General features: G+C 45.9%; 1 protein-coding gene across 4 annotated transcripts in view; it reads right to left on the bottom strand.

The window, feature by feature from the left end:
* The window catches only part of LOC311239652 (uncharacterized protein), a 56,199-nt gene extending 44,796 nt beyond the window's left edge, over positions 1 to 11,403 (bottom strand). For all 4 annotated transcript variants that reach the window (XM_084328037.1, XM_084328035.1, XM_084328036.1 and 1 more), the window contains exons 1-2: positions 11,285 to 11,403; positions 10,674 to 10,811 (exon numbers count right to left, since the gene is read on the bottom strand). In XM_084328037.1, the coding sequence (XP_084184163.1) occupies positions 10,674 to 10,793 (120 nt within the window). In that variant the 5' untranslated portion in view covers positions 10,794 to 10,811; positions 11,285 to 11,403. The remainder of the gene's footprint in view (positions 1 to 10,673; positions 10,812 to 11,284) is intronic.
* Between the last annotated feature and the right edge of the window lie 2,300 nt (positions 11,404 to 13,703).

The raw sequence follows: 13,703 nt of genomic DNA, 5'->3' as shown, positions 1-13,703 counted from the left end.
GCTCTGATCTATATATCACCCATACTACATAAATCATTTAACGACGATCACGGAATTATAAACGACCCCCCCCCCCCTTCACCCGCGCATGATCAGTCATAACGTTTAGGACCATGTACAGTTGAAATTTTTTATATAGCGTCGATCGGTATCAAACGGCATTTGATAATCCAATATGCATTTATGCCTATATCTCACATTCTAGGAATTACTGCAGAAAACGATAAAAACATATTATTTATACTCTAGAAGGTATTTTCGTATGAATGTGTGAATGAAAAAGTAAAACGTTCCTATCCTGAACGATAGATAATCGATGTTGAATGGGCCATAGTAATGTCAATTTAGCAATACAATTAAAAAAGTTATAGCCCTGCAAAGAAGGTAAACATCTCCATAGACTTAGACTGGTGGCAAACATTGATGGATATAATAGGGTGACCAAACGTCCTCTTTTGCACGGACATGTCCTCTTTTCACGCCCTGTCCGGGGCGTCCAGGGGGGGGGGGGTTTATAAATTCATGGTAATGTCCGGGGTTTCATTGTTTTCAGTTTCAGTTTCACGGCCCTTTGCGAGCATCTGAAGGCTCGGGACTGCATTTTTCGCCGAACATATAAATTACCGAATTAAAGCGCTATTCGTTGCCGTTCGAATGGCATCTGAATCGCCAAAATCCGTGCCTCGGTTCTCGAGTTACATGCCGATATGTCAGGCGTGCGACTTTTTACATGGCGCGCCAGATTATCACCCCGGGAGAAGCATGCAGCTGCAGAGCCGCAGAGCCAGCGGCGCTCTCAGGGCCGCGTGTATCGCTTCCGCAACAGAATTCGGTTTCCGGGTTCCTCTGATTGGCCGCGACCCCCACGTGACCCGCCCCCCTATCCACCGCTGCCATGCGCGCCAGAGCGAGCGGCCGCTATCCACCGCTCTGCCGCTGCCGGCTGCGGACTCGCTCGCTTCCTCAATTTATACGCATGGAAGTATTGACTGAATGAATGAATGAATGAATGAAAACTTTATTTAACAGATTGCAGAATGAGTACAATACAGTACGGCTCAATACACACAATTGTTAAGGGGATGCAGACCTGAGAAAGACGTTTGTCTTGTTTACATCAGGGTCCCCCATTTTCAATTCATATAGAACGACTACGCCGTAACAAATCATTAATTTTATTTGTTTGTCATGACAAACCAATTACATAATCCAACATATGTGTAAAGGCACAACATATTCCAGTTAACGGTATCTTTTTTTAATGATTTGTTACGGCGCAATCAATACTTCTATGCATTCGGGACCTCCGCGTTTTGGGGGTATTCATCAGACAAATCGGATGCAGGGATTCGGCTCCCATCAGGCGGGCAAGAACTGCGGGTTTTCAGCCTCTCCCCTCTCTCCTGGAGCTTAAGGGGGAGCTTAGTATTCCTGCCGCGGAGGAGGTGGCTACAACATCAACACACAGTGACTACATGCAGTCACTGTGTTGGTGTAGCCAGCGGGTCGCGATTATTTTATTTGTTTGTCATGACAAACCAATTACATAATCCAACATATGTGTAAAGGCACAACATATTCCAGTTAACGGTATATTTTTTTAATGATTTGTTACGGCGTAGTCGTTCTATATGAATTGAAAATGGGGGACCCTGATGTAAACAAGACAAACGTCTTTCTCAGGTCTGCATCCCCTTAACACTTTGGGTGCCATGGGTTAAATTCATGATATACCATAGATTGCTAGCTCTATTTGTCTATGGAGAAGTACCCCTTCTTTGCATGGCTATAACTTTTTAAATTCTATTGCTACATTGCCATTATTAGGGCCCATTCAAAGTCCTATATGTATTGTTCATTGTGTAGCAACGTTAAACTTTTTCATTCATATATTCATAGTAAAGTATGGTCTAATGTATAAGTATGTTTTCATCTCTTTCTGCAGCTTTCTCCAGAACGTGATCTATAGCCCCAAATGCATTATATTGATGATGAAATACAGTTTGATGGCAATCGGGGCGATATAAAAAATTTCAATTGGACATACTTCTAGAATGATCTACGTATGATCTGATGATGACCGGATGGGCGGGGGATCGTTTATAATTCCGTGGGCAGCGTTATATCATTCATCTAGTGTGGGTCATATGTTCATCATAACAGTTTATATGGAACACGTTCAAAAATAACGCTGAATCTTACCGGATCTTCCTCGCGCCGTTGGACGATCAGCGTGGTGTAGACCGTTTTCGATTATGGGATGTTTATCCTGATGAACCATTTCCAGCTTGTATAATACTATATAAGTCCAAATCATGTTGTTTATCGAGTTATTGGCAATGGGTCGCTATATATTGTGACGGGCCAGAGTGCCGTGAGCCAAACCGAGTGCCCGGAAGTAATATGGCCGACCAGCACAACCTCCACAGCACTTCCTGTTTGGCGATTGCGCCGATCGGCCACCAGATGGCGCTCCTGAACCGCCAGAGAGCTCAGTGGGTCCTCCTGGTGGATCTCAGGCCAGCGGAGGGGAAATATGAATCCGATCACAGATTTTTGAAATATTGATATTAAAGATCCTTCGGCAACTTGAGCATGGCCGGGAATGACTCTGTAAAGCGTTTCCCGGCAGTTAAAGTGTTAACAATTGTGTGTATTGAGCCGTACTGTATTGTACCCATTCTGCAATCTGTTAAATAAAGTTCTCATTCATTCATTCAGTCAATACTTCCATGCGTATAAATTGAGGAAGCGAGCGAGTCCGCGGCCGCTCGCTCGCAGCGGCAGAGCGGTGGATAGGGGGGCGGGTCACGTGGGGGTCGCTGCCAATCAGAGGAACCCGGAAACCGAATTCCGTTGCGGAAGCGATACACGCCTCAGGGCCGCGCGCTGACGGCCGCGCTGTGAGGGCCGCTCAGCAGCGCCACCCACCCAATGGCTGAATTGGAGTATTGCACTGTGCGGGCACAGCTGTGAGATCCGCGCGGGGCCAGACTCGAGGGAGTAAATTAACGTTATTGACCCCCACAGGCCCCTCTTCGCCATGCGTGAGAGAGGAGCGAAAAAGAATGGAGAACCAGCCCCTAAGCACACCGTACTTGGTATTCCCAGGCGGTCTCCCAACCAAGTACTAACCAGGACCAACCTGTGTAGCGGCCGAGATCCGACGAGATCGAGCGTGTACAGAATGGCATGGCCGTAAGCCATTACGACAGTGCTGAGTAAAAACGTACCCAACCAGGGTCTCCATAGCGCTTAACCCTGTGACACCCGGACCGACCTGGCATTTTTCCCCCTGAAAAAAGCCCAAGTCCCTCAGGGTACCAGAACAGCAGATCTGCATCCCCGGCGGACAACGGGTTCAACTGATCCGGACCAGCGTGACCAGAACCAGTCCCGTGCCCTAACCACGCCGACATGCCTACTCCAGGAGAAAGGACAGATATGCGTGTCGATCTTAACATGAAAAAAAGGCGCCACCAAGACGTTCGGGCGAACCGCGCCTGGTGGCCCACCCCAAGGGCGTGAGACCCCTCTATATATGTTCAGATCCATTCCGTCATCATCCCCCAGACATGAACGAGAATCCGTCGAAAACCAACCCAGGTCGTGGGATTTGGTCGTCGGAAGAGGAAAAACCCCCATCTCAGTTGCTTTATAAAAACGCCGTTTTAACCACAAGCAACCAAGGCGTGCCAGTCAGTCACCTGTTTACAGCGAGCTAGCACTATATGTGCGTCGGCACACACCCCCATCAATGAACAGGCTATTTAGACCTGTCATTGAATCCCCAAGGCGCCCAGGGAACGACAAGAGGGGTGTGACACTTCCTAACTCCAACACTTTTTGAATAGAAAAGAAGAAAGCATCAACAGTATGTATCCCAGTCTACACAGCCGGGGGTAAAAATTGTTCACATTTTTACATCCCACCACCCTCCCATAGGAAGGAGACGGGGATCCCCAGAGAGACTTCCCACGCGAGCTGTACAGATTGAAAAAAAAATATTGCACCTTGAGCCATGTAAAAAATTGGTTTTAGGGCTCTCCGGGGAAGAGGCACTGAACCCATACACACTCAATAATCGAATTGAATCAAATACATATACAATAGAATAGGACACCTTCTAGAGGGTCCACTCACTTTGACAATCTGAGGAGGAAGGCTCTGTACTCTGATGGAGGCTCCCTCACATGGAAGAAGGAGTCCGAACTCACAGAAGGCCCGAATAGGCGCTTGGTGAGGAGGAGCCCTGACCACCCCCCTGAAACAGATCCATCACATGGACCTGAACAGCACACGTAAGTCCTACCAACAGAGACGCGCACGGTGACGTACTCTATGGCGGGGGAATTCCTGCGGTGCACACGCCCAATATACCAGGCTGTGGGACCAGGAAACTCCCTCCCCCCCCCCCCCCCCCCCCCGTAACGTGCCGAACCGCCACGTGACGGGAACCTTGAAGGACAGGGGGTGTACCCCTGACCGACAGAAACAAGGAGGAGAGGAAAGGTTACCAGTTCACCCCTTTACGACCCCACACCCATGATACGATGTAATGACAAAAAGAGAATATGACAGTCATAGTCAGCTCTATGAAGCGTTTGACAGCTCCACACAGCGCATGAGCTAACCTGCTATCTGATTTTTACTAAGGAAAAAACACAGAATAGAGAGGGCTCTAAGAGCCCCGGTCCAACATACACATGTGCTTCTGTGGCCAGTCCAACCCAGTTGTAGGTCACATGACACACACAACCCATCATCACCTACAAAAAATGGCAAAAACACTCTACAGAGGAACGCCGTTTTTCATAATGAGAGAATACATAATTCTCGATTAGTATCGGCCACAGGCCTTGCTAAGCACACACGACAGCGACCAAACAATCTTTTCTTTCAGGAAAATAAAGTTTCTCCAGCAGTTTTAGCACAACCTCAGCAATCAAGCTAAGGGTTACATCGCATCCCTACCACACAAAAGACACAATGTAGTGCAACATGTCTGATAGGAGGATGAAAAAGTCCCCAGGGAACCGGGGGGAAACACAATCCTCTTATTTTACCCTTAATACGGCCAGTTAAAACAGGAAAACCTGTTAATATGTGAACACTGTTCATTGTCATCACAGGCTGAGAAAAGAACATTCTTTTACTCACTTGTCACTAAGCATAGCTTCATAGGTTAGTTACCTTAGTTGTGAGTACACGGTACATATAAACACACATGATGTTTCTCACACAACAACCAGATCATTTTCTGTAACAACCCGATTTGCACGGAGAAGCTAACTGCCAGTGACAAAGACAGTTCACACATAACTCGCGTCGTATCCTAAATGCATTGCAGCAACACACGTTTTGGGAAAACATCGTTATTCACAAAACATTTAGAAAGGTAAAACCAGAAGACGTGTTATAAGGTCTGGTCAAACCTTGTCCTACCCGGAACGTAGATCAGCGAAGTGCAGTCACAGACACCGTAGGAACACAGCCGCTCCTGTGTTGTTCGAACTGGGCAGCGTCGCCGCTCCAACCCGCACTACAGTCCTCTTTGTTGACGCAACCTTGCCGTCCTGGCTCAGGGCAGGGTCGACGAACATCTCCTGTCAAAGACGACGTCGTAGTCCAGAGTGTTTAAAAACATGTTATAATCAAAGCACGTTCAACAGAGTAGCATTAAGCTAACGGCCGCTCCAACCGTTCGGGCGCTACTGCCCCTGCTCGCGTGACGCCGAGCTAACGGCGCACGCGACCAGAAGCGAGCTTGCGGCGGCGCGCGAGGAGCTGAAGCTACCCCGCGCCAGGCCTTGGCCTGTAGCAGCAAGCTAACGTTACCTAGTGATCACGACATGCTAGCGCCGCAGCTAACAGCTGACTGGCTAACAGTAGGCCCAACCTAAGTAGGCCATGCAGCGATCCCAGCAGGCTAACGCAGCAGCTAACAGCTGACTGGCTAACCGTAAGCTAAGCAGCTATCACCTGAACTTGTATACAATGACATAACACTCACCCAGACAGGCCGCCGTTCTGAACCTCTCCTCACTTTTTAAGAGAAAAGAGAAACAAGATGTCAACACTGCTTTACAACGGTGATTTTACCAACACCCGACGGAATCAGCACAATACCAAACTGGCCTGTGTAGCTGACTTGAACATGGATCTGCCGCTATCGCACATCCATGCACATATCTCCTCGTGAAGGAATACTCTCATTTGGATATGAAAGAACACGGGACAGAGATACCCACTCGTCCAGAACACACAGGGATCACCAGTGTTAATGGTCGCGGCTCACTAGTTAAACTAAAATGGCTTCAGACCAAGGTCTTCTGTCGTCTAGGAGACTGAACAAAGGACCCTAGCCTGGGGCCGGTTTTCATAAACATCGTCAAGTAGCCCCCATAGCACTAACAGACAAGTGAAGCCTGCCAGCAAACATAACTCACCAGAACCAGGAACCCACCGCGTCTCACAACCGCGGCGCGTCCTACAGCCCAGCTGTGCCTTTACCGCAACCAGCACACAGCAAGGACTGCAGTTGGAAAAGCATGTAGCGGCACGAACTCCCAATACGAAAACCGGTGGAGGATTTTTAGAATGATCATCATCTTCCAGACACTCCAGTACGAAGACAATATCGCCGTATTTTCTCGAAAATAGTGAGAGAGAAAATAAAGATATGATGTCAACGTATCCTTGTTTCCCAAAACTGCTCCTAATCCTTTCTTCCAGCATGGTGTCAAGTGTGGGGATCTACCGAGGCACTTCTTCCTTGTGGTGAAAGCGAGAAGGAGGCGAGTGGGTGGCCCCACCCCTGCTTATATGGGTAAGCTGATAGGGGTGTGGTCAGACGAATATTGGGATTAAAGGTACATTTGTGGTCTTTATTCAGTGCGCGTGCACATATGCGAGATAGTGCAGAGAGCGATGCCGAGCGAGAGCGAATACGAAACAGAACTATACTTTTCAGGCCTGTACGCTGCGACGAGATCGTCGCAAATTGCCCCCTAATTTGGCCGGTGCGAATGAAAAATTATATCTACTCGCAAGCTTGCGAATAGTGATTTCACCCCTTCATTCGCATTTCACTACACTAACATTAGCCTACAACCAGGGCTGTACAGGCGACATAATGTTGCGGTTGTAATTTCATTAGACAGACCAGCGCGGACATTTAATAACATGCAATTTAATTGACACGAGCAATGGGCTAACGTTAGCTGGTGGTCCCGAGTGAAGCAGGGACGGCGGAGCTATAGGCTAACGTTAGCTGGTGGTCCCGAGTGAAGCAGGGACGGTGGAAAAGTGAGGAAAGGGGGTGGGTTATATTGACAAGTGACAACGCTTGACAACAGAAGTTTAAACATAACTTCATATTTATTAATTATTCGTTTCTGTATATCATCCACTGTGACTTTCCATCTCCGTGTTAGACTCTTCCTGTTTACATTTGAGTGTGACGTCATCACCTACGGCAGCTTAGACGATCAAAACGCGAACCTAGAACAAAACCCGGGGGGGGGGGGGCTGGCTCTCTTGTGCGTTCTCGCCCCCTCTCTCTCTCTCGCTCTCTCTCTACATTCAATGATTTAAAGTAGCCAAACGTTACAGACAGTATAAATACTAACTGGATAGTTGATGATAAACATTTAATTTCATTATCTGAAATATTCTAAAATCATTAAGTCTGCTATAAGCCATTATCCCTTTGTGTGTAATTATTATTTTCTCACAGTAGTATATATATATATATATATATATATATATATATATATATATATATATATATATATATATGTGTGTGTGTGTGTGTTTGGCTAAAGTGGATAGAAAACACAGTACTGTGCAAAAAAAGGGCACCCAAGAGTTTTTATATAAATAGTCTTAGATGTAAATAATTTTTTTTATTAGTGTGTCAGTAGACTACTCTTAGTACATTTTCATTAAATAATTTTTTAAAGCATCTTCATGGTTTAATAATGCAAACATATGTTGCAGGGACTTATTATAATCATCATATTGGCGTGACTGTATGCATCAAAGGGTTAAATCAAGCATTTTTAAGTGCTTTAGGAAATGTCAAAATATTGCGATATATATTGTGTATCGTGATATGGCCAAAAAATATGCAATATCATTTAGAGGCCATATCGCCCAGCCCTACTATAATGGTAAAATAGTTATTTAAAAATTTGCCCCTAAAAAATATTCTTTGCCCCTAAATTTCTCATTTAGGGGCAAGTGTGCCCCTAGTGAAAAAGCTTAGCGTACAGCCCTGCTTTTGCTCACACAATATCTTGAGTGAATGCGTTTATTTATTTCGAACATAAATTGAAAATAAACAATAATAAAAAACAAGTAATAAACAGATTAAAAAACAAACAAGCAGGAGTATAGAATGAAGTGTAAACGTATGTATTCCTACCCCCTTGATTGATTGATTGATTGATAACTTTATTAACAGATTTCAGAATGGGTACAATACAGTACGGCTCAATACATACAATTGTTAAGGGGATGCAGACCAGAGAAAGACATTCGTCTTGTTTACATCAGGGTCCCCCATTTTCAATTCATCATAACATATGACATACATGACATACAGATAGACAGTATTCAGTATACCTTCACACTCTATTATCTTATGCAACTCATATTCACTCCACAAACTGAAATATACATACATTGTTGAATGAACAGCCTGTTTCTTGAAGTTAGACTCTCCTCTAAATTGTAACCCCCCTCTCTATAACAGAATTTTTGGATGTTACCCGGGAGTTGTTTCGCGCTTTAAACATGATTTGTGCAGTCTTAAATTCAGCCAGGTCCCAGAGTTTCATGGCATGTGATTTAAAAAATAGTATGTTTGTGTGTTCCAGATATCCTACCTTATTGATAATCAAATCAAAATCAAATGTATTTGTAAGGCCCAACAACACACGTTAATGTCCCTTCAGGCCCATGTCCCTTCAGGCTATGGATTTGCTGTGTTTTCCAGCTTATACAAAAAAAATATATATTATTTTGGAATATTGCAACTATACTACACAAAAACATGAGTACACAAGTTCAACTCATGTTCAGCCCTATGTTACTCATTAGCACTAAAAGTGATTTTTCTTTATTGTGTACGAAACTTCAGAATGTTATCTTTCAAAAGAGACCAGGCTTATGCATGTGCTATAAGCATAAAGTATAAAGATAAGCTTTGCAAAAAAAGTATGCAGTCCTCAAGTTCAAGTAAAAAAAAAAGCGCCACTTTTCTGGGTGCATCTTTCGACGGTTAAGCTTAGGCACTCTTTCGAAGTTGGTTAAGGTTAGAGTTTGTCTTAGAGCATGGTGATAGAACGCCAGGTAGTTTGCAGGCTGTTCGACGCGGAAATGGGTCGTCACGCTATTGGGCGCACTGTCATGTCACATGACCTGGCCAATCAGAGCGCAAAACGGGAGCGCGGAAGGACAAGCCAGTTGCCGAAAGGATACACGCAGTTGGGTGAGAGGTACTGTGGAGCCTCGCTCTGAAGGCTGTGCGTGGCTCGCTCCCGCGAGTTTGCCGCGCCTCGTCTCGTCAGATTTTCAGAGCAAGTTGGACAACATTCTAACAAGGCGTGTTCGAGATGGGATAGGCGGACGCAGATCTGCCCCATGTGACCTGCATGGTCTGGTTCGCATACCAGAAAGCCAGGATTCTAATTTTAGGCTTGTTCGAGATGGGATAGGCGGACGCAGATCTGCGCAGGTTTCACTACTGCCTCGCCAAGCGCGTAGCATGACGGTTAGAATGTTGTCCGACTTGCTCTGCAAATCTGACGAGGCGAGGCGTGGAACTCCCGCGGGAGCGAGCCACAAGCAGCCTTCAGAGCGAGGCTCCACAGTACCTCTCACTCGGCTGCTCCCGGCTGGGAAGCGACTTGCTATGGTCGGGCAAAGCGCCTATTGGCTCAGAAAAGTTGTCAGTCACCAACCACGTGACAGCCAGGGAGTTATGAGACGTTTGATTGATTGATTGATTGAAAACTTTATTATGTTATGCGTTATCATCATGATAAACTTCAAGCTGTCAGACACACACATACACACATGCGTCGTCTGTTTTGCCTCAATACTGTTAATTCTGTTTTGCCTCAATACTGTATATATAATTCCGTTTTGCCTCAATATACACAGTATACATATATATATTGATGCAAAACAGAATTATTCAGCAGTGTGTTGTGTGTGCGTGTGGCCAGGAGCGCGGAACAAGATGGTATACATTATGGTATATGAATAGTATATTCCACTATAGCAGTATATGGTGTGCTGTACATTTGAATCTGATCTAATTTTGCCATCGCATTATAATGAGCTGGACAGGTGTGTAATGTGTGTGTGGTGACGTGAAAGCGTATCTGCCATGCCGAGACTAGGCGAGAGGCTCTCGTGAAATCGGAAGTGTCCGCCTTTTTAACTCCTCCCCCGGCTTCACTCGGCTACTCTCGTCTACTAGTCGAGGCGAACCGAAATCCATCTCGAACAAGCCTAATATGACCAGGCACGCCCTCTCCCCTCAGCTTTAAAAACAGTTCCTGGTGGTAATAGGGATACATGTTAAAAAACTGCCAACAGTCAGCCATACAATAAAAATCCATATACTAATACACTGTGGTCGTAGCACAGTTTCAACTCACCTGTGGTATGGGAACTTTCAAGATGACAACTTGGTCGCCTTCCGTGGACGTGTAAACACCACCGCCACCCTTCACGGCAGTATACCCATGTTTCTCGGTGGTACTTTGCGTGTTGCCCATGACTGCGCCTCGCTAAATCTCCTCCAAGCGAACACAAATCACCGTTACGTACAATACTACGTACAAACACAACACGCAGGCTATGACCTAAGGCATGGGGGGGACATGTCCCCCCTCACTTTTCAAAATCTTGTTTTTGTCCCTCTCAATTTTTACAGTCCAAAAACGTATACCAAAAAGTATATAACGTTAATTAATGTGCATGACTTTTTCTGTGATGTGTGCGTTTGTGCAATATGGCATGACTCGAGTAGTATGGCTAATGAACAATTCAACTGGATTCAGAGTTCAGTTTCGGTTACACTCGGTTCTCCTTTCTTAAGGGGAAGCAACAACAAGTCCACATTCTGCAATTAGGCAACCAACATACTCGTTCGTTTCAACTATTCGCCTCATTACCTTCGCCTATGAACACACGTTAGCGTTGTAAATTTGTTTTCTTATAGGAAAAATAAGACGGACATCGCCTCTTAGATAAACTGGCCGCCTACCTGGTGGAACTTCAACCGTGTGACCAGGCTTGCAGTGCTCGTATCACTCGGTATCTCACTCACTGAGGCTGAAGTACGCGCAATCGCGCACGGAAATGTTCCCGCGTGTACGCGCAGTCACGCACACAAAAATCAGCTGTTCCCATTCGTTGTAACTAAGTGCCGGCTCGGCGCGGCCACCGTTTTTACATAACAAAAGCACAGGTAGTAGGCTGACCAAACGTCCTCTTTTGCCCGGACATGTCCTCTTTTCACGCCCTGTCCGGGGCGTCCGGGGGGGGTTTATTAATTCATCGAAATGTCCGGGGTTTCACTGTTTTTCAGTTTCAGTTTCAGTTTCACGGCCCTTTGCGAGCATCTGAAGGCTCGGGGCTGCATTTTTCGCCGAACATATAAATTACAGAATAAAGCGCTATTCATTGCCGTTCGAATGCCATCTGGATCGCCAAAATCCGTGCCTCGGTTCTCGAGTTACATGCCGATATGTCAGGCATGCGACTTTTTACATGGCATTATCCAACCGGACTCCCGGAGAAGCATGCAGCTGCAGAGCCGCAGAGCCAGCGGCGCTCTCTGGGCCGCGCGCTGACGGCCGGAGATGCTTCCAGCTGCAGCTCCGGAGACCAGCGCTTACAAGCCCCGCACATACAAGCCCGCACATAGCAACCCCTCGCTTCCATTGGCTGATTTTGGTCACGTGATTTGGGTCCCACCCAATGGCTGAAGTTCTGCAGACGCCTCTCTGATTGGTTGGGCTCCATTTCTGCAGCCCCCTCTTTGATTGGTTGAGCGAAGCCCCTCTCTGATTGGTTTAGCTCGCCATGCGGTAAAATGCGGATGTTAATGTTATCATCTCAAGAAGATACAAATAAATATACTACCAGATTCGCGTTTATAACGTTATTTCGCGTGACTTCGCGGTTTATTCATAACGTTATGCACATTTCACAACACAGCCAGCTGTCAGAAACTGTACATTGTAACGTTATATGTTTATTCACGTAACGTTATTTCACGTGACGCGTTCAACTTGTTTACACTCCCCACTTACTGAAACTGTACCATGACGCACTCCCCACTTAACCCAGTTAATGCCTTAACTAGACAGTTAACAATATAACATTTAGATTAATTAACCCAGTTAATGCCTTAACTAGACAGTTAACAATATAACATTTAGATTAACACAGTTAATGCCTAACTAGACAGTTAACAATATAACATTTAGATAGAGAGGCTGGTGGTCAAGTCAAGAGTTTTATTTGTCACAAGTTGTTTATTTGCATACACGTTTATGGGACAGTTTTCTACACCTGACTGAACGGTCTGGGGACAAATGATTAAGGTGGGGTTACAATGATATCAAGGATGAATATGAAAAAGGGGATCTGATCTGATGGTACTTGTACTTTATAATGTGTTATATATGTATGTACATGGATTTTATGTCCGGATGGTATATCTATGGAATGGTCACTGTCTCTATCACACTCTCATATGTGCATGTTTAGCCGCATACAAGTATCTAGGATACACATATTCGTATGTGTACATAATAGGTTTACACACACTCATATGCACAAGGCTAAGTTATACATGTCAGGGGCACACATACATGCACATACTCACTTATAGGAAATAGGCATACACACACCTACATATACACATAGTTGAGGTATAGGCTCTCACTGACACATATGGGGGATATACATGTACATAGGAGACACATGTAACGGAGGTACCGCAGTATATCCACAGTCACGGGTACAAGTAGTGACGTGGCTGTGGATGGTAAGCGGTACTGCAAGTAAACTCACTCCCCAGAGGCATCCAGACCCGGAAGCAAGCAGTGAATTCACTTCTTGCTTAGTGGTCTGTGATGCCGCCCGCGACGCCGGCGTCCGGGGTTCAACTCCCACTCAGGGCGATCCCTTAACAGGGGTCGAATCGACTTTAAACACAACGCAGACAAGATCACACCGGCTACATGTGGTGCCGTGACCCGGATGCCCTGGGTGGTGTGAGTTTAGTGGGGTGAGTGTAACGGAGGTACCGCAGTATATCCACAGTCACGGGTACAAGTAGTGACGTGGCTGTGGATGGTAAGCGGTACTGCAAGTAAACTCACTCCCCAGAGGCATCCAGACCCGGAAGCAAGCAGTGAATTCACTTCTTGCTTAGTGGTCTGTGATGCCGCCCGCGACGCCGGCGTCCGGGGTTCAACTCCCACTCAGGGCGATCCCTTAACAGGGGTCGAATCGACTTTAAACACAATGCAGACAAGATCACACCGGCTACACACACACATACGTAGCTGAGACGCACATATATATGCACACCTGAGATATACACTCACATAGGGGGCGGAGGCACACATGGATACGAGACACACACAAGAGATAGGAGTACAGTCGCATAC

The sequence above is a fragment of the Notolepis coatsorum genome (assembly GCF_963971535.1).
Source record: "Notolepis coatsorum genome assembly, chromosome: 13".
NCBI classification, from domain to species: domain Eukaryota; kingdom Metazoa; phylum Chordata; class Actinopteri; order Aulopiformes; family Paralepididae; genus Notolepis; species Notolepis coatsorum.
Note: the sequence above shows the minus strand (reverse complement) of the source record. Positions and strands in the feature narration are given on the sequence as shown.